This window comes from Rhinichthys klamathensis, unplaced genomic scaffold, assembly GCF_029890125.1.
Source record: "Rhinichthys klamathensis goyatoka isolate OS25496 unplaced genomic scaffold, OSU_Roscu_1.1 h1tg000635l_1, whole genome shotgun sequence".
In the NCBI taxonomy this organism is placed as follows: domain Eukaryota; kingdom Metazoa; phylum Chordata; class Actinopteri; order Cypriniformes; family Leuciscidae; genus Rhinichthys; species Rhinichthys klamathensis.
In genome coordinates, this window is record NW_026607081.1 from 1181202 (window position 1) to 1206952 (window position 25751).

The following is a 25751-nucleotide window of genomic DNA, read 5'->3' on the forward strand; positions in this document are numbered from 1 at the left end:
AGGCTCAAAATATCCCCACACTAACACAGTAACATAATGAGGGTCCCTACATGCAAAACGAAGCATTGAGAACTTTGTAAGTGTACAGACCGTTTAATAAGAAGATAAAGATAAAGACAGTCCACTTCGTGTATACAGACAGGAGCCATCTTTGGAAAACAGTCTCGACTAATCAAACCACGAACGACGTGCTAAGTGAGCTGAACTGTATGAAGTTCAATGAACTTCTGAACTGTATGAATGGCGTTCGTGGTTTGATTAGTCGAGACTGTTTTCCAAAGATGGCTCCTGTCTGTATACACGAAGTGGACTGTCTTTATCTTTATCTTCTTATTAAACGGTCTGTACACTTACAAAGTTCTCAATGCTTCGTTTTGCATGTAGAGACCCTCATTATGTTACTGTGTTCGTGTGGGGCTATTTTGACCCTTGTTAGTGGTAAAAACTAGCAATTTCTTTTTACTTAATAGATGCCCCCATTACTAGCGCTATACGCTAAACAGTTTTTAGAGATAAAACTCTTTACATTCGATTATCATGAAAACAAATCTCAGAGAACGGTTGACTAGGTACCAATGTTTTATTAGACCAAAGGTTCATTTTGCGCCGGAGTTCTCCTTTAACACACAATCATCTTCATTAAAAGTAAAGAAACAAAATGATCTTACGAGTTCTGTTAACACTCTCTCTTATTGCTGTCTTTGATTTTGAAATTAGCTGATGATCAATAAAATGCCGCAATATCTGTTGCTTTCGGTGACGTGCACTCCATTAAATCTGCATATAGCGCGGGAATTGAAAATCGGATTTATATCCGTTTTGCAAAAACACATTTATGTGACCAGGTGTAAATGGAATAGTTTTGCTAAATCAGATAGCTATCCGATCTGAGAAAACGCATGAAGTGGCCAGGTGTAAACAGTCCCTAATAAAAGCTTCCTGTAAAGTGTTACGGGTTCTCTGATATAAGGGTTATCTCAGCATCATGAATACGACTGCAGTACCTCGTCTGGACTGGAGGCCTGGTAAACCCTGCATGTGTCTTCATAGTGCTGTTCAGCTTCCGCTTGATCCGTCACGCCGTTGGACTCGTACACCGGTGTCACGTTGTGCACCAGTGCGATGGCCTTCACCGCCTCGTGCACTCGACTGCTGATGGTCTTCCTCACTTTGGTGGCGGCCGGTGCACGAGAGGCCTGGAGGTCATGAGGGGGCTGTGGACATCAGATTTAACATGATTATCAACTTTGTTCAATCTAAAATGACAATAAAGTGGTGATCATAACTGATTTGATTAACGTACAAAAGTTCAAAGGTTAGTTCACCCAAAAATTTTAATTCTGTCATTAATAATTCTGTCAATAAAGTGGTAAACACTCGTTTCACTTCATGAAATTTATGCTAAACCACTGGAGTCACATGGATTACTTTAACAATGTCTTTACTACCTTTCTTGGGTTTGAAAGTGTCAGATGCGTAGCCGTCAGTGGAGGGACAGAGATCTCTCAGATTTCATTAAAAAGATCCTCATTTTTTATGTTCCGAAGATAAACGAAAGTCTTATGGATTTGGAAAGACATGAGGGTGAGTAAATTATGACTGAATTTTAATTTTTGGGGTGAACTATCCCTTTAAATGTACTGCTTGGTGACTGAAATCATTTTTAAAGGTTAAATGATTAAATGATTTTGTAATCAAACTACCATTTAAACTTTTGGGGTCATTAGATTTAAAAAAAATAAATAAAAAAAATACTTTTATTCTGCAAGGATGCACTAAAATTGATCAAAAGTGACAGCAAAGACTTGTATAATGTTACAAAAGATTTCTATTTTAAATAAATGCTGTTCTTTTGAACTTTATTCTGGTAATAAATTAAAATCTATCACAACAGAAAACAGTTATTTTAAATGGTAATAATATTTCACAATATCACTGTCGTTACTGTATTATACTTCTTTCAAAAACATTACAAAATCTAAGTACACTAAACTATTTTTTTCAATACTTTTAGTTACTGAATGAAATTTAAGTAAATATTCTAAATATATCTAGAAATATTGGGGTCATTTCTTGTCGCAATGCATTCTGGGATTGCTTTCTCCACAAAGGAAGTATGTGATGCTGAATTTTTCAAAATGAGACATCTCAAACACATTTGTAAAGTTAGTTTAACTACATAGTTAAAAATTGTTTATAGTGTAAAGACAGTTAATGTAGTGCACCTATAAAGAGGCATTCTCCTTAGTTTGATTCTCTATGACCAGATTTGAAGCAAAAATGAGCACTTTGGCTTGACATAATGATAAAAATGTCCACGTCTCTGATTGCTAATAAACCGACCCTTGCTAATATCCTGAAAAAAAGGACTCATAAATGCTCCCAGATGTGTTACATATATGAACAATTACCTTTAGCACTGAGCTACTATTTATAGAGCGCACATTTCCGAGCGCTAATGACAGAGTTTGTAAGTTCGTATATAAGCTATTGAGAGGCCGGAGTACTTATGACCCCGGTTTCCTGCCTCAGTGACCTCTGGTGTCAAACGGACTAAACATATCAGTAAGAAGTGAAAGGGACTCATTTTACAAGGACTTTGCTCTGTTCTCTGGACAAAAGCTAAACAATAGTGCTTTGTGATCGGCTTTTCTAAAAAGGCCAGTTATACAGTGACAGGCTGCATCCAAATCTGCATATTATAGGTGGGTGCTACGACCAAAAATATATATCACAAGTAATTCCATGTCATCAATACGACACATTTACATTTATACATTTGCCAGACATTTTTATTCAACTAATATTTATGGTACACATCCTATTAGTTCATGCATTCCCTGGTAATCAAACCCATGACCATTGCACATTATAGTTATTATGTGCTCAAATTTGGGATTAAATTCATTATTTTTCATTAGATTTCTCAGATCGACATTTTTATTCATTATTAAAATTGATTATTTTCTCTCCTTTTTTTAAAGAAGTTGATAGACATAACCAAAACATAACAAATGTATGATAAATCTGACATTATTGCAAAAACATAAATTATGCTTTGGATATGCTGAGATATAAACAGTAGAGCCAAATATCTACAGCAGAATTGTACATTTGCACATATTACTTGCATTTTGTTATTTGGTGTGTGTGAATTTGTGCGCAAGCAAGCATGCTCATTTTGCCACGCAGAGAATCCTGGGAATACCTGAGTGTAAGCGCTGAACACGTGACTCTGCACTTCATCCATGGAGTCCATCCCGTACGCCACAGTTCCAAGATGGAGTCGTCTGAACACCATCTCGTTCTGAGTGAGAGTCCCTGTGAAAACCATTAACATTAGAAGAGGGGACCCATCCTGCCTAAATAAACAGATCTGCTTATATAATTATAAGTATATTCATTTTAGCAGATGTTTTAGTATCATTCAATACTAAAATGATTAAAAATGGTCTTTGTTCATTGAAATAAAGCTGAAATAATATAAATATTAGTAAGAAGTACTAAAATTGCTGAAACCAAAACTGAAATAAATAATAAAATTAAAGCTAAAAAGAAAAAAAGAAGAAAAAAAAAGCACAAAATCACTAAACCAAATTAAAATGCATTTACTGGTACAACCCTATCAAATAAAATGAGATCAAATGTCTAGATCAAGCTCACAACGGGGTAATTACAAATAAAACTAAAACAAAAAACATAAAATAAACAAAATGAACATTTACTGGAATAAAACTAACTTCAACTATAATTTCAACTAGTTGACCTGATGTACTGAAACAAAGAAAACCGTCATAAAGCTATATAGTGGAGCTGCACAATTAAAAGATCCGGATCTCGTTTCAAACACCCACGTCTTTCTAAATGACAACAATTCAGCTCTGTCTATTAAACCTTTGACCAGTAGGATCACAGTGAACATTCAGATGTGTCTTCTCACTGGCGCTGACCCAGAGAGAGCAGAATGAAACAGCTTCACAGTCTTTTCAATCAGTATTATTATTTCTTTCTTACAATAATCCATATTACAGTAATTACAGTAATCTATCAGTTACCAGCCCAGATCTTCAATACACCACAACTAATTTTAGCTGTAAAATATATGCCATATACTTTATTGTAAGACAAGTCTGAAATGGTTATTGCATAACAGTGTCTCTGTTTACAACAACCAAAGATACATTAAACATCGACATACACTTAAACCTCCCACATTATACATTCAATACTACACTTATACAGCCACAACAACTTCACAATACTCTTGATTTCTGATTAAGTGTTTTGTTCAATGCTAAGATAGCCTGATGCACAAAAGAGTGTTTCAGCCTCACTTTGTTGAATCTTGGGAACTCTGTACCTCCGCTTTGATGATAGTAATTCAAACTCATTATGCAGGATATGAGTATAGGGCTGCACGATTCTTGCTAAAATGTGAATCACGATTTTTCTCCATGGGAATTGAGATCACGATTCTCATTTTTTCATCAAATGTATTGCACTCAAGTACAAAAAAACAAACAACAACAACAAGAAAAAACACAGGACATACAGTATAATAAAGTGCAGTAACAAAAAAAAACTCTAAAATGTTTAAGCTGGTGTTTTGGGGTTGTGCTAGCCTATGTAGCTGTCTGTGTATTACATGAACTAAAAGAAAGTGTAGGCTATATATAATATTTTCTGGCTAGTTTACTTTAGCTTTTTTTATAATACACCATACTTTCACCCAAACTGAATAATTACAAACAAGTTTAAATGGGTAGCCTAAATCTTCTATAAATATTTTTGAGTCTTCATTTTCTTTTTTTGCCTACTTCAGTTCTTGTTAAAACTGACTAGACATGCTTATTCTGTGTGAAATTAATCATATTTATTTTGTCCATCAAAAGTGTGCTTTCACTTTAATTGAGCGTGCTCACGCGCTGCTCCTGCTCCCGGTGTGAATGCACTCATTGATTAACATGCAAGCCCAAAAAAATATGCACTGCTCACGTGCATCAACTTTAATTTAGACATTCCCTGATGAAACGCCCGTATGATTGATTGGTGAATTAATAGTGTTTAGTTATTGTGTGAGTGTGACCAATATAACGCGTGAATGCAGCATGATCTGAACGCAGGGAAATACACAGAAGTGAATCGCCATCATTAAGAAATGAGATCGCATTTATGTTTGAATCGAGATCGTGATTTTTTTCCATTAATCGTGCAGCCCTATATGAGTATACTGTTTTTTTAAATAGTAGACGGTATACACAGTACATACTGTACAGCATGCAGTACACTATTTTCAATTTCGAACATAACCGATAACAGAGACAAATCTGTGAAAGGAAATGTCAATCTCTAACAACCTTCCCAGATCGACATGCACTTCCTGTAGCCAAAAACCTCAGACTACACAATATTAACACTAATGGCTTGTTAATGACAAAGAGCCTCAGGTTCGTTTCCTGACACCTCTTGCGTTGGCCACTCTTTAACAGAGCCTCACGGTAGTATTTCAGTCAGGCGTCGCTGGTCTAACCCTTACATTACAATGACCTCCGACCCCCTTTATTCACTGGCTCAGTCAAGCTACATCAGTGTCCGTGTGGGAAAGAGGCCATCATTTTACAGGCGGTCAAAAGCATAAATTTGAAGGGTAGAGCTCACTGACTCTGTGTGGCAAGTGCGTGAGGATGAGAGCCTTCAGGTCATCTCTGATTTGTGGCTGTAATAAGTGGCATGTCTGCGCTCTCAGCACACAGGTTTAAGCCCCATGGCAAGAGCCTCGGATACCTGTGAGCTACTGAGGGAAACACTTCAGCACTATCAACTCTCAAACACCAGCATAATGGTCTCATTTCTGCTTTGGTTCATTCAGAAAAGCCCTTTGCATTAAGGAACATAAATTTAACTGTCAAACTCACAACTTCCTTTTTCCTTTTCTCCTGAGTCTCATAAAAATGTTCATTCTTACAATTAACTTGCCCTTTTATAAAGATAACTCTACAACCAAAGCAATATCTCACCCTACATTATTTCCTACAATATATTCTGCTTTACTCTGAAATACAGTATAGTTAAAAAGTTTGGAGTCAATAAGATTACTTAAAAAAAATATATATATATGTACGTTTTTTTAATGCAGTCTCTTGTGACCACCAAGCCGGCTGCATTTATTTAATCAAAATGCAGTAAAAACTGTTTTATTGTGAAGAATTATTACAATGTAAAATAAATGTTTTTGAATATTTTAAAAAATGTCATTTATTCCTGTGACGCAAAGCTAAATTTTCAGCATCATTACTCCAGTCTTCAGTGTCACATGATCCTTCAGAAATCATTCTAATATGCTGATTTGATGCTCAATAAACATTATTATTAAAAATGTTGAAAACAGTTATTCGGCTTAATATTTTTGTGGAAACCGTGATAAAAAAATGTCAGGATTCTTTGATGAATACAAAGTTCAAAAGGACAGCATATATTTGAAATAGAAATATTTTTTAACATTATAAATGTATTTACTGTCAACTTTTGATCAATTCGATGCATCCTTGCTGAATAAAAGCATTAATTTCTTCTCTTTTGTTTTACTTACCGACCCCAAACTTTTGAACGGTAGTGTGCCTCACACTATTAAAGGCAAATGCATTAAAATGCATTTTTAATGTCAACTTTTGTCAACAAAGAAAATGCAGATTTTACATACGCTTTTACAGTTCAATAAAGTCATCATAAAATCTAAATTGACATTTCTTGTTTTTTATGGATTATTTCAGTATTTATTATAAATTATTTATCTATGCACGCTCAACAATCTTTTTTAAATTCACGTGCCGTTAAAATAACTTCCCTCCCTCTTCCAGCAACATCTCTTCTCTTCTCTGATCACCTGACACACACATGGGATCCACCAATAGAAAACCACAACAATCCAATCAACTCCCCATGGACAAAATCAAGTCACACCCTTTTTCTTGTTCAAGTAGTCGTTTCTCTCTGATATACGTCACAATATGGAAGAAAAGATTATCGCAACTTCCGTTTCATGCCAACTTTAAAGCTCTGTAATTACATACATGACATTCAAGCTTTGTAATATGTCTCAGGTCACTGCAAGGCTTTGGCAAGCCGAAAAGGAAATCATACCAGTTTTGTCTGTGAGCAGATAAGAGATCCGGCCCAGCTGCTCTGGTATGGTGCTGGCTCGAACCACAGTCCCCGGGATTTTAGAGTCCTTCTTAATCATCCAACTGAACACCATTTTGCCCATGTCTAAATTCACACGCAAACTGGAAATAAAGCAAAATAAGTAATAATTTACTAAATAATTTTAATGAGTGGCCTTTTACCACTTTTAGGAGAGAGAACAGGACATTATGGAGGGATGGGATCAGGAAACTAGATTCAAACGTGTGTCACCAATATGAGGACTGTTGAAAGGCCAATGCATAGATATGATGCCAATATGTATTCAAATTTCTGGTTGATACCATTTAATAATCATCATATCAAGCATTACAAGATATTCAGTATATGTGAGAAATCAAACTACAATCTGATTACAAACACATCTAAATGCACTTACAAAACCTTCAAATTGTCCAAACTTGTGAGTCAAACTGAACGAAACAGCTTTAGATTTCACAGAGAAGGAGAATAAACTTTCACCTGATAGGGACGATGTTGGAGAAGAGCAGAAGGAAGCGGAAGATCTGGAGATACCAGCGACCAGCGAAGTGCTGCAGAGCCACCATGACCAGTGACACCACCACCAGAGCACCAAACAGGATCTTCGTCAGACAGTTCACTTCCAGGTCAAACAGGCCAATCTGCAACAGCACGTCACATACAGAATGAGTGGGACAACACTTATTTGTCTTGAGATTTAGTTGACTTTATGATACTGCTAATTTTACCTTATGTCTTGGGTTGGAGGTGTTCATTACACTCCGCAGCTCTTTACCGGTGTAAATCACCACCCCAACCACTGTGCCTTGAATTAGAGGACAAAACATTTCTGAGGATTATCCAACAAGCTTCTCTCAGCTTTAAAGACGGAGTGGTGCCATTTTGCACATTATAAGATGGCTGAGAATCATTAAGCCACTTTGAGATTAGGGGTGTGCGATATTGACAGAAAAATTATTTCTTGATGTTTTCTGGTATTTTGTCGATAGTGAGAATTAGACTCCCAAGGCTTCATATTCTTCATTCTTGCGGTGGTTAGTTCACAGCATTGACAGTGAGTCAATCATTCAAATGATTGTTTCCATTCACCTATTTTTATGCAAATTTTGGGTCATCGCACACACACACAAAAAAAAAGTCATTATGTAGGAAAAAATTTAATTAGTGCAAAAAAAAACTGTAACAAAAATGGAAGTGGTGATTTTGTTCTCTTCAACACATGGGATGGAAACGATGCTTTATTAGCAAATGTTTTATGCGATATTTCAATTTTACTCATTAATTAAATTTGTAACTTTGGATGGAAACATAGTTATTGAATCATGCATTAAACTAATTTGACAAAAAAAAATGTACACAGTATATTTTGTTGAAAATAAAGCAAAAGCAGAAAACACTTAAATGTGTCTAAAACGCAATTCAAAATGTAAAATTATTTTATAGTTTGTTTTTTGCAAAGTAAGTGACATATAATTAATACAATAATTACGATATTATTGTAAACGGTACATATCGCACACCCCTATTTGATATACTAGTACATAATTTAGAAATGATTTTCTGTCGGTTACCAGAAGCAATGACAGTGCTCGCCCAAAGAGTGTTTTCAATGCTCAGACTTTCATTGACTGGAGGGTCTCCGTCTTCCTGTCAGATGTAAAACACAAAAAAGCTTGTCAAGCAATGTGGGTTTTGCCAGGTCTCAAAAAATGCAACTCCTCTGACGCCGCTATACTCTAGCAATGACATGTACTCACTCTAGTGAAGGTACCGATGAAGTTATGGATGTCAATGTTCGGTTCTTCAGCATAAACAAATGACCTGATCTGCAGTAGATCCTGAGGGAACATATAAAGAGGCTTAAAGAAATGGTTCATGACAACATCAAATAGCATTCAAAATTAACTAAGTCAAATTTATTTGTAAAGCACTTTTCACATAACACACCGTTTCAAAGCAGCTTTACAGAAAACCATGTAAATATTATAATATCTGAATATCTTCATGCTTTATAGTTGCATTTAGCAGATTGGACCTGTGCAATAATATACATTTTGCGACGACACAGGCAGATGAGATTTGCTATATATTGCTTCACATGAGTATAGCAAGCAGAAAAAAGTTGGACATACTTATATATCCAACATTATGTAAAGATAATATAGTTTATTCTAAGCAGTTTATGCAACCGGCCCCCGATCAAATTGTATGATGAACTCATTCCAGGTAAAGAAGGTCTAACATACTTTTCCCTGCAAAAAAAAGAGTGTAATTTTTATATGAAACAACTGAATCATGGGTGATTGACTCACAGCAGCAGTGGGGAGTCTCTGCGTACAGGCCACAGGGAGGCGTAGTTTCCAATCGGTCTCTCCATCCAACTGATCAGTCCTCAGAAAACAGGAGCCTTTAGGACAAAAATCAGTGTCTAAATCTTTTAGGATTGACCAAAAGTCAGTTTTTGGTATAATATTCCTAATCATTGTTCCTTAACACGTTTTAAAACAGAAGAATGCATTGTAATGTCTTACTGGTGAACTCCGAAGGGCAGTGTGATGTAATATTTGTAACTCTGTTTTACTGAATAACTTATTTAATACACACCGCATGCAGCGCCTAAGATCATACACCTTTAATGAAATGTGTTTGAGCCGCCAAAACTAAACTGCTAGTCAGGCAAACCACTCCAGTAAGCCTAAAGCTAGTACTGCTATTAGGACATGCCACCCACCCCCACTCATTTAAAGACATGTCGCTCTGCCATTCAACCCTGGACTCTTAATAATTGCCTAATGGTGTCCATCTGCGGGGCAGATAACAATGCTTCCCTTCCCGTAAAAATAACACATCAACTACTACTGGCAACTTCCACCCCCCGAAACAAGGAAATCTCAGCCAGGCGGAATTCCAGCACGACCAGTGATCAAAAAATGTTTATCGGATCTATTTAGACCAATTAGTACTTACAAATTTTTCCAAATCCCTAAAAAACATGTTGACTAAAAACTTGTATCATAAACAATGTAAAACTATTTAGCAAGCAACCATCTAGAATATGACTACATCTAAATACTTTCCTCCACTTTCTTATTCAGAGGAAACATAGTCTTTTTTCACTCCTGATGGCAATTTAAATTTGTTTGCCGTGTCTATTTCTTCAGTTTTCTGAGCTACTTTGCATGGCTTGATTTTCCTCATGGCTGCCTTGAAATTTGAAAGACAAAAAGAATGTCAATCAAGATAGCATCAGTCCAAACACAGGATCAACAGGAAGGTGATCAGATTTCTGTAATGACAACCAGGGATATTTCTCGTTTCAAACTCAATACATCAATGTGAAATGAATTAAATAATAGAGACAAAGTTATCAGTTTTGTGACCAAGATAAATGTAGTACAGTGATGAAGTATGGAATATCATACTCTCATGCTACTCTAAATTATATTTAGTCAACCGCAAACTTATTAAATGAATGTCTGTCGACAATAATGTCAAATTAAATTGATAATGTGTATTATCTAAATGGATTTAATGGAATAAATTAACGAGAAACTGATAAGTAATAATTATGGTGTCTTTTTAACTATATAAATATAAAATGTAATGGTAACACTTTCCAATTCTCACTATTAACTAGTTACTAGAATATTGCCTGTTTATTAGTACTTATAAAGCACATATTAATGCCTTATTCTGCATGACCATATTCTACATCCCTTAATCCTACCCAATACCTAAACTTAACATCTACCTTACTAACTATTAATAAGCAGTAATTAGGAGTTTTTTGAGGCACAAGTCGTAGTTAATAGTGAGAATTGGACCCTAAACTAAAGTGTGACCAATGTAACATATAAAATGTTCTGTTCAGTTTGTTTGTGACTTTTTATAATTGTCTTTTGTTTAAAGAGTTTCTTATTCTTTTTTCAAAAACTAAAAACAAAGATGAAATTACGTTTTTTTTAAACAAGCACGTACATGCCACGGGAAACAGAGACATCTGGTCACCCTAATCTAAAGCAGTCAGTGTGTTAAAGAGAATTTGAAAAATCGCAATGCATGCCATCTTTCTGGGCAATTTCAGCGTAGCTCATTAAATGTCCGAGGTTTAGGCTAATCCCTCCATCTACATGTAGTTGCCCTCGCGGCCATGTCATTTCCCCTGCGCTTTTGTTTGGGAAGTTTGGATGAATGACCGACAGATGTTTACCATTTCTTTCAGAGGTCCTTAGGAAGATCATGTCAGCAGGAACACGCTGATTCTATAAAGAGTTTGGAGGGAGAGATAGGGATTGGGGGGAGGAAGAGAAAGAGAAAAACAAGGTAAAAGATAAAAAGTAAAGACCCAAACTCAAGTATGTCGTCAGCAGCAGTCACCTTGGTTTAGTTGTATAAGTTCTGTTTGGCTTTAATCTACTCAATTACCAGTACGGCCCGCAGCAAATCATTGGGTGGTGCCACTGTGGCAGCTCTGACCGCCAGTTCCACTCGGCGTGACCCTCGCTTCACTCCCTGCTCTGTTTGTAGTTATTAGAAGATGAATTCGCAACGCTATTAAACTCGGCAGATGTTTCAAAACATCGGACGTGACACCGGTATCTTAAACGCGGGCTACGCTTTTAATCAATTAGGCTTTTACTATATGTAACCCATAACCCACATGCAACCTCTAAATATTAAACCCAATTGGATTTTACGCAGATTAGGGTTAGAAGATCAAACATATTACAGCAAGGTTCTGGTGAAACACAACGCTTGCCAGAAACTGCCAGAAAGCTGCTGACATATTTGATTTATCAAGTCGGAATAATTCAAGTACTTCAAAACCCCAAAAATAAAAAAAAAGACATTATATTGAAGAAAATATATTTTTTTTGTATTATTCATGACAATCAAGCACCCCGTTGCAATGTGTTTTTTCTTAGGGTAAGAATGTGATCTTTCATAAGATTCACACATTAACTTGACTAATAAATGTTTGGTTGTTTTTTTAACAAAACCAGATTGAGCGCAGCATGTGTGAGTCGTCTTTCTGTGTAAAATCAACATTTTTAAGAAAATTGGGCCTGGTGGGTAATTGGAGACTGCGGACCTGTCTCAAATTTCATGTTCTCAGACTTTGTAGAGGGAAACCAGTTCCTTACAATAGGCTTCAGTCCGCATGGAAAAAAGGCAACAGTTGAACAAAAGGCAACACTAAATACCAGAGTGGAATTAGGCAGGATTACTAATAACCAACCACTGGCCTCGGGTCACATGCTTCAGTCATTCAAAATGATTGACAGCTCTTTTCAGCATTAAATACATCATAGAGCTTTTTGATCCATTGGTTAGTTTAATAAATAAATAAATAAATACAATAGGAATGTTCTAGGTTGGATCTTTAGATCTGTTACCAAATAGCTCTAATGTGAAAACTTAAAATTTCCTTTTGAAAAGGAGCACCGAAGAACTATTTTCATTTTACATATGCATATAAAGCTTGTTATGTCTTACTGCCCCACTCGGGGGTCGAATTGCCCTAATCTCAAGGGAAGGTAAACAGCTAAAGCATTGAGAGGTATGAGATGCCATTTGTCAAAAGATCTTCAGATTCCTAACAATGACCGAGCTGATTAGCAAACCAACCTTTTCAACAATGATAAGATCTCCAACCTGGATTCCACTACTTTTCACCTTCACAGTTCCTGCGGAGAGAGATAAAGAGAAAATCAGACTGATGCATTTCAATAATAATAAAAAAAAAGTGTGATAATTGTGGCTGATGCATAACAATGATCTTTTTAAACATTTAAAAACAATATTGAACAACAGCAATGCCCAAACTGAAAATACCCTGGAAACTACAGCCAAATGCATAGCTAGAAATCTTTCAAAGATATCCTGATATTTCCAGGTTTTCCATGACTGTGAGAATTCTGTTGATTCCTCATACATTGTGAATCAGAAAAGTTGTATAATCCCCCAATTGAAAATTGCATAATAGGAATCAATGTAAAAGAAAAAAGAAAAAGAAAACATCTGTTCAACTATTGGAGGTTTCACCATTGGTCGTAAATCTGCATATTTCATTGCAAACCTCCAGTGAAGATTCAAATATGTAAGCCTTCTTTAAGTCCCCATTCAGATTTTTCAAAAGCTCTGAGTGCATATTAGATTTCCATTTGTTTTTGAACAATACCCTCCTATACGGCTTTACAAGAGTGCTGTGAGAACGATCTCTCATTCCATTGAAAATGCACAGCTAAAATTGTTTGGAAAAGGTCAGGGACCTTTAACCCCTGTGGAGACCTTTACCAATGCATATGTAAGGCATTAGCACATATGTATATGTGCATTTTTTTGGAAATGAAAGGACACTTTTATTGCATTTAAGTTTCAATGCTATATTGTTGCAGATTTATTTTACATACAAATTTGGTTTTGAATAATCTTTCAATCAATTTTTTTTTTTGAAGAAGAAGAAACATGAGTATGGCTTAGGTCACGCCCCTACAGGTTAAATTTTTAACATCCAGAAACCAGGAAAAACTAGTGTTCTGCTCCGGAAGGTGTGACCTGCAACCATAAATCCCACACCCAGATTTAATGGTGTGAGTCTATTAAAAAACGAGTTGAGGGCCAGTTTAAATATGATGAACTTTGATGTTTTTCGTCCCTGTTGGTCTGGGCAGGGCAATCAGAAGCCCTCCCAGGTAGCTAGCAAATGCCCCAGCTCTGTTCCATGAGCTTTATATGGAGGCCGTTAGTGCTGAGCGCGCATACACTGAGTTTATGAGAGAAGAGAGCCTGCCACATCAAAGGAAGGCGTGTGATGGAAACGACAGGAGGTTCTCTTCCTTTTTTATTGTCAGATGCTTTTCATCCCCCAGTATATGATACAATTTACATCCCTACTACAAATTAAAGACAAACTGCAGTCTGCTTTATTGCTGATGCATCTGCATACTTTAGCAAGCCTCATCTAAACAAAAGAAAGCCACCATATTGTTGCTGTTTTTTTCCCATTTCATAGACATTTCAATGACAGCAATTACATGGAAAAGTTCACAAATGACTTTTAATTGACTTTCTACATTCATACTACAAAAATAAAAGAAATCCCCTACCCCACACAAAACCCTATCTTTAACTAATTGCACAATTTCTTAAAGTGAGCAAATGTTTTTATTCCATTTACAACACACACTCCATTGCAGCTTTCATTGACCAAGGCTCATCGCATCTTGTGCGCACTGATAAAGCAATCACACAATCATATCTGTTGAGCGTGAACGCAATGGCCAATCAGAGGTGCTAGTCAGTAAGTTAGTCAGAAGAATCCACTTAACACAGCTGAGAAAACACACAAGGTCTTGTTTTATTCAACGTGAGCCACCGACTCGCAAATCTTTTATTATAACCAACAAAGTGGCTGGTTGTGGCTACAATTTTGGTTGGTTACAAAGTATATTTTTGCTAGAGTGCAGAATTCATTGCTTTCTGTGTATTACCCATTGACAATCTGAATACAAGTTTAGTTGTTTATGCTGCCAAGTACACTGCAAAGAGTCTGGATTGACAACTGTATTTGAATGCGCAATTGAATAAACTGCGACGGATTTCCAACGGATGAGAAAAAAACAGGACAACATTTTTTTAAGTAGGCTACTTAATACAATAGTTTTTGCTCTGGTAGCGAAATTGGTTACCAAGAACCGTGAAATTTTACTAATTGGTCCCGACTACTGAAATACGAAATATTTGCAACTAGGGCTGTGCGATTAATCGTAATTGATTTTTCAATTTTGGATTGCAACGATTATGAAAACAAGATAATCAAGATAAAACGATTATTATGCTGCTGCAAATCAGTCAAATAAGTGAGTATTGTAAAATGCAGTCTACTATTGCTAAACTGCAGGACATGTTTGATAATAAACAGTGTTATTAAAAGCGTATTAAGCCGCAAAAGAGATATTGTTCCCTAGGCGGCCTCCTGTGCGTGCGCTCCGAGACGGGGCGGAACACACATAAGAAAAGTATATTGTGGGCTTCAGATATGCGCCTAAACGGTCAGATAGCCTAGACACAAATATGTCGAAATGCTTTTGGTAAACTTGTAAAAAAAAAAAATCGGTTATGTCTTAAGTGAATGTAAACTGAGAAAGAGCACGTGTGTAACAGTTTATTGGATCTGTGCAGGAGCTCTTAAAGTGACAGCTGCCTAATTAACCTGCTGCGGTCTGTCATTAATGATAATCAAATGAGAAAGATAAAACCACTCACTGCTCTTGAATGAATAAACTGTAGTTTTAATAAGGATTAGTCTATTTTTAATGTATACAGCAGTGCTATTTTACATTTGATTACTTACATTTCTGTTGTAGGCTATTACTTAAGCTGAATGCCACTGTTAGTACATCTTCCTGAAAAACCTAAACCACTGTTTATTTCATTTTGTCTGTAATCAGTTTCTTTGTTCTTACTGTTTTGCTGACTGTTTACTAGTCTTCTTTAATGGTTTTGAGGACTTCTACTTACATTAATTAACCTAATATTAGTTTTTGCTGAAGTATTGATAATTGTGAAATTTCATTGACATTTAAAATGACTCATATGATGACTTTGATTATATCACCCATCAATAATCTTGTTAAATAATTGTGATTTCAATATTGAGCAAAATAATCGTAATTATGATTTTTGCCATAATCGACCAGCTCTATTTGTAACACATTTAGGCCTATATTACAAATCCATCCACACTGAATCAACTTAAAAGCCATTTAGGTCTACAACAAAAAACAAAAACCTTTAATTCAATGCTTATCGCAACACATTTACATAACAAATCCTTGCATAAGGAATCAACAATTCACATTCAAATCTACACCAAACAATAAAACTTGAACGTACAAATATACAAAACCAACAAATAATCCTCTCCAGCTGATTGCTCACTTCACAACATTTAATTAACAAATCTATGCATAAGGAATCAGCTTCATACAATATCATACAATCAAACCATCCCAAAAAATCTACGTAAAAACACCACAAACTCATTGACACACAACGTGCTTTATCATTGGAAACAATAGCTCACCTCTTGTGGAGAGTTTGCTGTAGATCTGTGAATTGACCTCTTTGTCTCGTAGGAAACATCGTATCTCCTCAACGGCTTCCCTCACGATCGTAATAATCAAAACAAACCCCTGATGGAAAAAATGCAGAAAAACGTATTACAATTTGACTGTGTGAACATTAGTATTAGGCCTATACACTCACCGGCCACTTTATTAGGTACCCCATGCTAGTAACGGGTTGGACCCCCTTTTGCCTTCAGAACTGCCTCAATTCTTCGTGGCATAGATTCAACAAGGTGCTGGAAGCATTCCTCAGGGAGTTTGGTCCATATTGACATGATGGCATCACACAGTTGCCGCAGATTTGTCGGCTGCACATCCATGATGCGAATCTCCCGTTCCACCACATCCCAAAGATGCTCTATTGGGTTGAGATCTGGTGACTGTGGAGGCCATTTTAGTACAGTGAACTCATTGTCATGTTCAAGAAACCAATTTGAAATGATAAGAGCTTTGTGACATGGTGGAAGTAGCCATCAGAGGATGGGTACATGGTGGCCATAAAGGGATGGACATGGTCAGAAACAATGCTCAGGTAGGCCGTGGCATTTAAACGATGCCCAATTGGCACTAAGGGGCCTAAAGTGTGCCAGGAAAACATCCCCCACACCATTACACCACCACCACCAGCCTGCACAGTGGTAACAAGGCATGATGCTTCCATGTTCTCATTCTGTTTACGCCAAATTCTGACTCTAACATCTGAATGTCTCAACAGAAATCGAGACTCATCAGACCAGGCAACATTTTTCCAGTCTTCAACTGTTCAATTTTGGTGAGCTCTTGCAAATTGTAGCCTCTTTTTCCTATTTGTAGTGGAGATGAGTGGTACCCGGTGGAGTCTTCTGCTGTTGTAGCCCATCCGCCTCAAGGTTGTGCGTGTTGTGGCTTCACAAATGCTTTGCTGCATACCTCGGTTGTAACGAGTGGTTATTTCAGTCACTGTTGCCCTTCTATCAGCTCGAACCAGTCTGGCCATTCTCCTCTGACCTCTGGCATCAACAAGGCATTTCCGCCCACAGAACTGCCGCTCACTGGATGTTTTTTCTTTTTCGGACCATTCTCTGTAAACCCTAGAGATGGTTGTGCGTGAAAATCCCAGTAGATTAGCAGTTTCTGAAATACTCAGACCAGCCCTTCTGGCACCAACAATCATGCCACGTTCAAAGTCACTCAAATCACCTTTCTTCCCCATACTGATGCTCGGTTTGAACTGCAGGAGATTGTCTTGACCATGTCTACATGCCTAAATGCACTGAGTTGCCGCCATGTGATTGGCTGCTTAGAAATTAAGTGTTAACGAGCAGTTGGACAGGTGTACCTAATAAAGTGGCCGGTGAGTGTATATCATAACAAAACTGTATTGTGACTCACCAGAGGAACCCAGTATGTGTACAGAGCCCCTAATCTGAGCTCATTCACAAACTGTGAGCAGGCCAGCAGCAGAAAGTACAGGTTGAAGAAGTATTTGAACTGGTTAAATAACACCTATAAACACAAACACGTGACGATGAGTAAAATAACAGCACCTGTGAACTGCTACAAATATATTTACATTTTAAACCAGATATGATATTGTTTTACAGCTCAAAGTTTGAACAAAACTTGGTAAAAGTGATTGTACTACGATATGTACCATGGTACTGAAGATTCATACACTACCGTTCTAAAGTTTGGTGTTAGTACGTTTTTTTTTTTAAAGTCTCTAATGCTCAACAAGGCATTAATTGGATCAAAAATACAGTAAAAACAGTAATATTGTGAAATATTATTACAATTCAAAATGAGTGTTTACTATTTTAATATATTGTAAACTGCTATTTATTCCTGTGATCAAAGCTGGATTTTCAGCATCATTACTCCAGTCTTCAGAGTCACATGATCCTTCAGAAATCATTCAAATATGATGATTTGCTGCTCAAAAAATATTTCTCATTATTATCAATGTTGAAGTGCCGCTTCATATTTTTGTCGAAATCGTGATGCATTGTTTTCAGGATGCTTTATTGAATAGAAATTTTGAAAAGAACAGCATATATTTGAAATTGAAATCTTGTGTAACATTATAAATATCCTTTACTGCCACTTTTGATTAGTTTAATATGTACTTGTTGAATAAAAATATCAATTTATATTTTTAAGAAAGAAAATGGCATACTCTGTTGTAAGTGATATTAGGGTGTTTTCGTGCAAACGTTTTCAGATTCAATTATTCAACATATTTTCATTAACTATGAAACACATGTAGGCTACATTAGCAACCATTGTTCAGCTAGAATGGCATTTGTCTTGACGATCCGAGAGCTTAAAGTGTTTACATTAAACCACCTCGCTGTTTGCTTTTTGCTATATGGCAGCAGAGTTCTACTCATTTACAAAACATTCAGAATTGAACTCTGATTATCATTTGTCCTTCAAATCATTCAAAATAACCAGAAGGCATTTGCAATGCAAAAAATATTTTTTCCATACAGGAATCTGGTCAAGGTTGTTTTTAAACTGGTGGAGCTCGGCATGGCATGAGTAAACAGATTTTTACATTTTCTGCACTGAAATGCAAGTGGTGTTTGTGCAAAATTCGCCACCAAGATGCTAGGGCAGAGGTGTCCAATCCTGCTCCTGGAGGGCCACAGTCCTGCAGAGTTTAGCTTCAACCCTAATTAAACACACCAGAACCAGCTAATCATGGGCTGTGTCTCAATCAGCTCCCGAGTTCAGTAGTCAGCGCACTGATCAGGGAGTCGGCCATTTTAAGAGCTGACTCGATCGCAAAATCCTTCCAGTGCACTGAAACGTTCGCTCCCTAAAAAGTCCCACAATGCACCATGAGAACCAAGGAGCATTGATGCTAATTATGTTCTGAAGCACGTAACATAAATCACGTGAGCCATGCAATAGATGTTTCTAAAATACCATTATTTTTTTATATTTCAGCTTAAACATACATCGCTAGACATGTAATGGACATAATCTAGCTAACATTTATAACTTATTTATGGCTGAAATGTTGCATGTATAGCAACAAGCACCCGTTTAATCCCACCGGTCACAATTGTGACCGCAGCTTTTTACTTATTTCTGGAAGCTCTAAAAATGTTTTTATTGACTTTGGGCAAGAAATTCAACTTTTAAATGACAAAATAGATTGTCTTGATTAAAATCAATTAATGTCATGTGACTAGTGTGAAAGGTCACATGACCAGATCAGTTCACTTCCTGCTTGCACATCTAGAAGAAGATGTCTTCCTCAGACTACTACAAAAAGTAGTATATAAAACATCTTAATTTACAAATAGAACTATCATATTTTGTACCTATAATCTTTAAAGGGTCTACTACTGATATATTTTGAGAATTATACTCCTGCATATATATTTTGCTCGTAAGACTTGTAAATTTGTTTACGGTCACAATTGTGACCGGTAGTATAACACAGTGCTTCAATTGAAAACAGAGGTATTGGCAGGTTTTGGCAATCCTACACTGAACATGCCACACCTGTGAGGGGGATGGATGATCTTGGCAAAAGAGAAGTCCTCACTGACACAGATTTAGACAGATTTGTGAAGAATATTTGAGAGAAATAGGCCTTTTGTGTACATAGAAAAGGTCTTAGATCTTTGAGTTCAGCTCATGAAAAATGGGGGCAAAAACAAAAGTATTGCGTTTATAATTTTGTTCAGTGTAGTGATGAGTGTCCCAGAAACGGTCAATGTGCTGGACCTTCTTGACGTACGTGACCCCCTTCCCCCAACCCCCAACCCCAAATTGAAAGTGACTGTGATAGTGATGGCTCAGATAGGGAGTACCAGGGTGAAACAGCCCCTTTGCCAAGTAGACTATTGAATGGCGATGCAGAGGTGAACTATCTGGAGGATTGGGCAGATGTTCATGAGAACCAATTGGTGTGCCCCACACATGACCACAAACAACCCTTTCTACAACGTACGGCCCATCTTCAGTGCACTGAATGAGTGAACACACACATCTCCCTGAAACTGGCCTAGGACAGGGCCCAAGTGTAGTCATGGTCTAGCCCATACGGGTCTAGCCGAACAAGCAGAAGTTCCTCCAGGGTGTAACTTTGTACATGACAACCTTTTCACCTCACTAAGCCTTCTTCACGAAATGACAAAACGAGATATTGGATGTCTTGGAATAAATTGTGTCAATAGGTCTAATTGAAGAATTTGAATGAATTCTGACTATGTTGTTTCCCACCGGTCACTATTGTGACCGAGTATAAAACCTAATATTTTACTAACTTAACCAACATAAAATCAAAAAAGGCATAATGTTTGAGTGTTATGGAGGTCTAAGGAGTAAAATGGATGTACTCAAGTTGCAAGAAAAAATTTGGGATTAAACGGGTTAAGTAATGTCAGAAAGATATCAGTTCTGCTGTTGTTCATATCATAAATATCAGTAGTGATGTTGTACAATGAGGACGTTGTCACGTCGCCGGAAATAAGAGTCATCAGTGTCCAAATGTGTAGTGAGCCAGGTCTTTACTGTCCTTACCAGTGCCTGAATACATGAACATGATACACTGATTCACGAGCTAGGAGGCTAGAGAGTAGAGACACACCCAAGCTCTTAATAGGCATTCTAGAAACTTCCAGAGAGGTTTGTTGAGGCAAGTTGAAGCTAAACTCTGCAGGACAGTGGCCCTCCAGAAACGAGTTTGGACTCTCCTGTGTTAGGGTGTATTGAATAGTGGGCAAAGCATTGCTACACTCTAAAAAATGCTGGATTGTTTTAACCCAATTTTGGGTCAAATATGTACAAACCCAAACGTTGGGTTAAAAATGTAATTAAAAAAAAATTACCCCAAAAGCTGGATTTCTCCATATTTTTAGTTGAAACAACCCAGCATTTTTTAGAGTGTACTCTAGCCGCTTTTCCACCGTCGGGCCTAAAGAGCTCTCTTTGCTTATCCGTTCCATTCCATGCCAATTCAGGCCAGCCGGTACGGATATATGGTTTCATTTTCCACTGTGTGGCTGATAACGGAGCACTTTGGAACGTAATACATATGCGTCAGTCGTTGCCATGGTAAAATAAGAACCGTTTGGCCCGACCGTGGAAAAGCAGCTACTGATGCTAAGGTGTTCTATGGTTGCTAGGGAGTTCTGGGTGGTTGCTAGGATGTGACTAGATGGTTCCTTCCTGGTCAAAGTCAAAATTAAAGACTTTTATGAAAGAATGACATTGATAAAAATCAAGCAAGATTTGTAAAAGTTTTAACAGTTGGATTTAGGAGTTTTTCAAAAGGAAATTCAGGGAAGAAAACTAAGAAAATCCTACAATATCAGCCTCAATCAATGTGTCATGGGCAACTCTGTTAACCACCAGAGCAATTAAAGAACACGTTGAGCAACATAAAGCATTGCTCAACACGTTCCTAAATGACTCTGGTGGTTAAAACCAACTTCTCTCTGAGCATTTGTAGTCACTTACCCCAGGCAGGAAGGTGAAGAAATTGTATTTCTGGTTGTTTATGACATTTCTTGGGTATCTCTGCTCTCTTTTTTCCGGATGGCCCAACCACACGGTCCGCGGACGGAAATCTCCCCCTCCGCAGCATCTGGACCATGGGCAGCACCTAAATATACAACGACATTACATGTGGTATGTTTCACAAAGCACTTCAATTAATATGGAAATGTATTAGCCAGTACTTTGTGACCCTTTAATAGAAAGAAACTTCACATACAGATACTGGAATTTCACTGCAGCCACAGAAATATTTTCAAGCAAGCAACAAAACCGTGTCAGTAAATATTAGCTTTCACCATCTGCCTCCTACCAACACCTTCATCAAACAACCTCTTATCAAGAATGACTTGTATTGGATATTGCACTTCCTTATAGATGACAGTTTACAGACATACATGTATTTATATATATTATTATCTGTATACTTTTATATATTATACATACTTTTATATAGAAAACTATATATATACAGTATGTATATATATATATATATATATATATATATATATATATATATATGTGTGTGTGTGTGTGTGTGTGTGTGTGTGTATGTCATATACACACACATACATGCATGCAGAACCAGTCAAAAGTTTGGAAACATTACTATTTTTAATGTTTTTGAAAGAAGTCTCTTATGCTCATCAAGGCTGCATTTATTTGATCAAAAATACTGAAAAAAACTGAAAAATTGTGAAATATTATTACAATTTAAAACACTGGTTTTCTATTTTAATTTACTTTAAAAAATCTTTTTTTCTGTGATGCAAAGCCGAATTTTCAACATCATTACCTTAGTGTCACATGATCCTTCAGAAATCATTCTAATGAGCTGATTTGATACTTAGTTATTAACAATGTTGGTAACAGTTGTGCTGTGCTTTCTATATTAAATAAATGCTGTTCTTTTCTAACCTTTAATTCATCAAAGAATCCTGAAAAAAAGTATCTCAGGTTATAAAAACAAATTCCAACATTGATAATAAATCAGCATATTAGAATGATTTCTGAAGGTTCATGTGACACTGAAGACTGGAGTATTGATGCTGAAAATTCAGCTTTTCATCACAAAAATAAATTACATTCTAAATTATAGTCAACAGAAAACTATTATTTTGAATTATAATAATAGTGTACTATATATACATACATATATATCTTTTTTTCCAAGCGAATAGCTGTACGTGCGACGTATTTACATGGTACATTTAAAAGAATACCATGGTACATGTTCAAATAACATGTTGGTAGGTACTATGATGGGTTTTTTTTTTTTTTTTTTTTTGCTAAGGCAAAGCCACCGCAGTAACGTTAATATAGTGGCATCAATGGAGATTTTATTTGTAAGGGCCATTATAAATAACCAAGCATTGTATTGCATTCAAGGCTTGGTCTATGTGCCTAATTTCGACCATCCTCACAAGCGGTCTTACGGGCTACATAAGGAGAAATGTTTATTTAGGAGAAATATTGTGACATCATTGACAACAATTCACCTGTGTCCCGGAACAAGGATGTGCACTTGTCTCTCTATATACAATAATATCAAGACGCTAAATTCACTTAGACGACATCTCCACGGCAAATATTCAATGATATACAACATAAACAAAGAGCTACTAGTGTCACGTCGCGATATAATGTCGTTATCAACATATTTGTTGCGGGTTAAGGATAGCTGGGCTGTTAGCCACCATGCTATCTCACATACACCGTCCATAAACAAGCCTCCATTTTCCAGCCGACGCGATTTCACGTTCATTTAACGTCGTGTTATGCTCTTACCCGTCTCTCCGTTTGTTGTCATGTCGTTTTTTGTGTCGGACGGGCTGCAGAGGAATGTTGTCCGTCATTGTTGTCCGCAGTGGAGCTGGAGTCGCCTGCGCGCAGGGCGGAGGCTGATGGGTTGGGCTGCGCTTGAAGCCAGCATGATGATGATGATGATGGGACACTTCCAGATCCTTGGCATGCGTGTTTCAGATAGTTGTTTATCATTATGCCTTCTTTTTTATTTAAAATTACTCAAACTATAGCTATAAGTATGTGCTGACTCACTGACATGCCAATACTTTTTCTGTAGATTCTGCATAGCCTATATGCCATATTAACATTCCACACATATCTTATGTTTTTAGCTTAGATAAACTAATTTGACTAAAAATCTAAGCTAGACAAGTGTAACTTCTATTAACACAGAAGTACAATATCCATAAACCACAATGTATTTAATAGTCCCTTACAAAAACAATTCAAATAGTAGGCATCTACCATTATATGCACTGTATATATATATATTTTTTTTGCCTTTTTAAATTTTAAAGTGCCATAGTACCATCAACAATAGTTTTTTTTGAAAGTGAAATAACATGATAAATTGTTTAGAGCATAAGAAACCAACGGGGGAAAAAATATTGTATTCATATGTTATGCTATGTCCTCTGTAGTGGACAGCATGACAGTTGTTTTAAAAATAAAAAGACAAAAAATTACATGTAATGTTTTTCTTTTTTCACCAATAGATTTTTAGGTTTCAGGATTTTTTAAACTTTGTATAAAGATGATTCTCAACTATGTTATGAAAGATATAATGGAATGAATTGACCATTTTACTTTAATTGCCATAAATGGGTAGTCACATTCAATTAAATGCATCACAGTATCTAATTTGCATATTGGGTTCTTGGGGCAACATGTGCTGAAAAAAGAAATGTAATAATTGGCAACATTTTCATAATAATATCTAATATTTCATAGGAATATTGATATAGAATTAATTTCCCTATTCACTTGTTGCGTCTCCCAGAATGCCTGATAAACATGATTTAAATCCTCTACAGTGGACATGTATGAAATCAATGCCCTGCTTCATAACAGAAAGTCATATTTTGATTAGAGACCCCATAACATTTTCCTGAGATGATTTATGACAATTTGAAAATTAGTTAGATTTAAAATGATACAAAATTTTATAGTTTTCCATAAGAGTCATAATTGTATCACTAAATTAATGTCGGAGAGGTTGTCATGGTGAAACCTCCAAACATTTGGTATTTTGGTAACACTGTGACATGTATGGTGTCAGAAATTCATTAAAATATAACAAAAGTCTATTCCTGGGTTCCAGGAGGATATGGTAATGATTCAGTACCACGTTACACAAAGTTCAGTATGATTTCAATGTGAATGATAGTGTTCTTTAGAAGAAAAAAAGAAAAGAAAAAAGAAAATGTTTCTTAAAGGAATCCACCAGATGATAATGGAGACGGTACTTTTAAATATCTGATACCATGACCATCTATTTTGCTCAGTTCACCTTATTAGCAAACAAATTACTTACTACAGACAAGTACTTATTTAGAGGAAATTACAATGGTAATAAAATGCATTTATATTAGAATCAATTTAGACAAGTATCCCTTATATTTGATCTATTATCCAACTCGGTGTCCTCAAGTCTTTTTTTCTGAAACTGTAATGACTGCATGTGGATTTAAACAACAACATTTTGGAAAAGTTATCCTTGGTTTTATTCTCAAAAATATCAGAATGGAAGGGAGAACAAACAAAAAGCAAACATTTACAAAAAAGTCTACACTGTAAACAAGCCTAAAACAGACTCAACATTTGAACAATCATACAGACATGACCCCATTTAACCAAGATCTGACACCACCTTTTTTACATGTAGGGAAAAAAAGGCACAACTTGGTAAATGCATACTAGAAAGAGAATTTACAGGAGGAGTCTGCCTATTCTGAACAAGTGTTGTGCAAAGTGTCTGGCGATACATTCATTATATTACAGAAATCAGCAGGTTATGGGGGCACAATGCAACCATAACTCCAAACACAATGCAAAAAAAAAAAAAAAGACATCTAAATGAGGTAGAAATTTGACCAGCATAAAGTTTTTACGTTTAGATACGCTGCGTGCATACACACA

At 36.4% G+C, this 25751-nt stretch overlaps 1 protein-coding gene across 1 annotated transcript in view; it reads right to left on the minus strand.

Annotated features, from left to right (window-relative positions):
• LOC130076244 (probable phospholipid-transporting ATPase IIA) overlaps positions 1-23726 on the minus strand; it is a 52782-nt gene extending 29056 nt beyond the window's left edge. Inside the window, exons 1-14 of the mRNA XM_056241262.1 lie at positions 23595-23726; positions 21771-21915; positions 17685-17798; positions 16271-16379; positions 12811-12869; positions 11393-11444; positions 9495-9589; positions 8940-9020; positions 8754-8829; positions 7911-7987; positions 7663-7823; positions 7141-7283; positions 3209-3321; positions 1005-1214 (exon numbers count right to left, since the gene is read on the minus strand). Coding sequence (XP_056097237.1) covers positions 1005-1214; positions 3209-3321; positions 7141-7283; positions 7663-7823; positions 7911-7987; positions 8754-8829; positions 8940-9020; positions 9495-9589; positions 11393-11444; positions 12811-12869; positions 16271-16379; positions 17685-17798; positions 21771-21915; positions 23595-23662 — 1503 coding nt within the window. The 5' untranslated portion in view covers positions 23663-23726. The remainder of the gene's footprint in view (positions 1-1004; positions 1215-3208; positions 3322-7140; positions 7284-7662; positions 7824-7910; positions 7988-8753; positions 8830-8939; positions 9021-9494; positions 9590-11392; positions 11445-12810; positions 12870-16270; positions 16380-17684; positions 17799-21770; positions 21916-23594) is intronic.
• Between the last annotated feature and the right edge of the window lie 2025 nt (positions 23727-25751).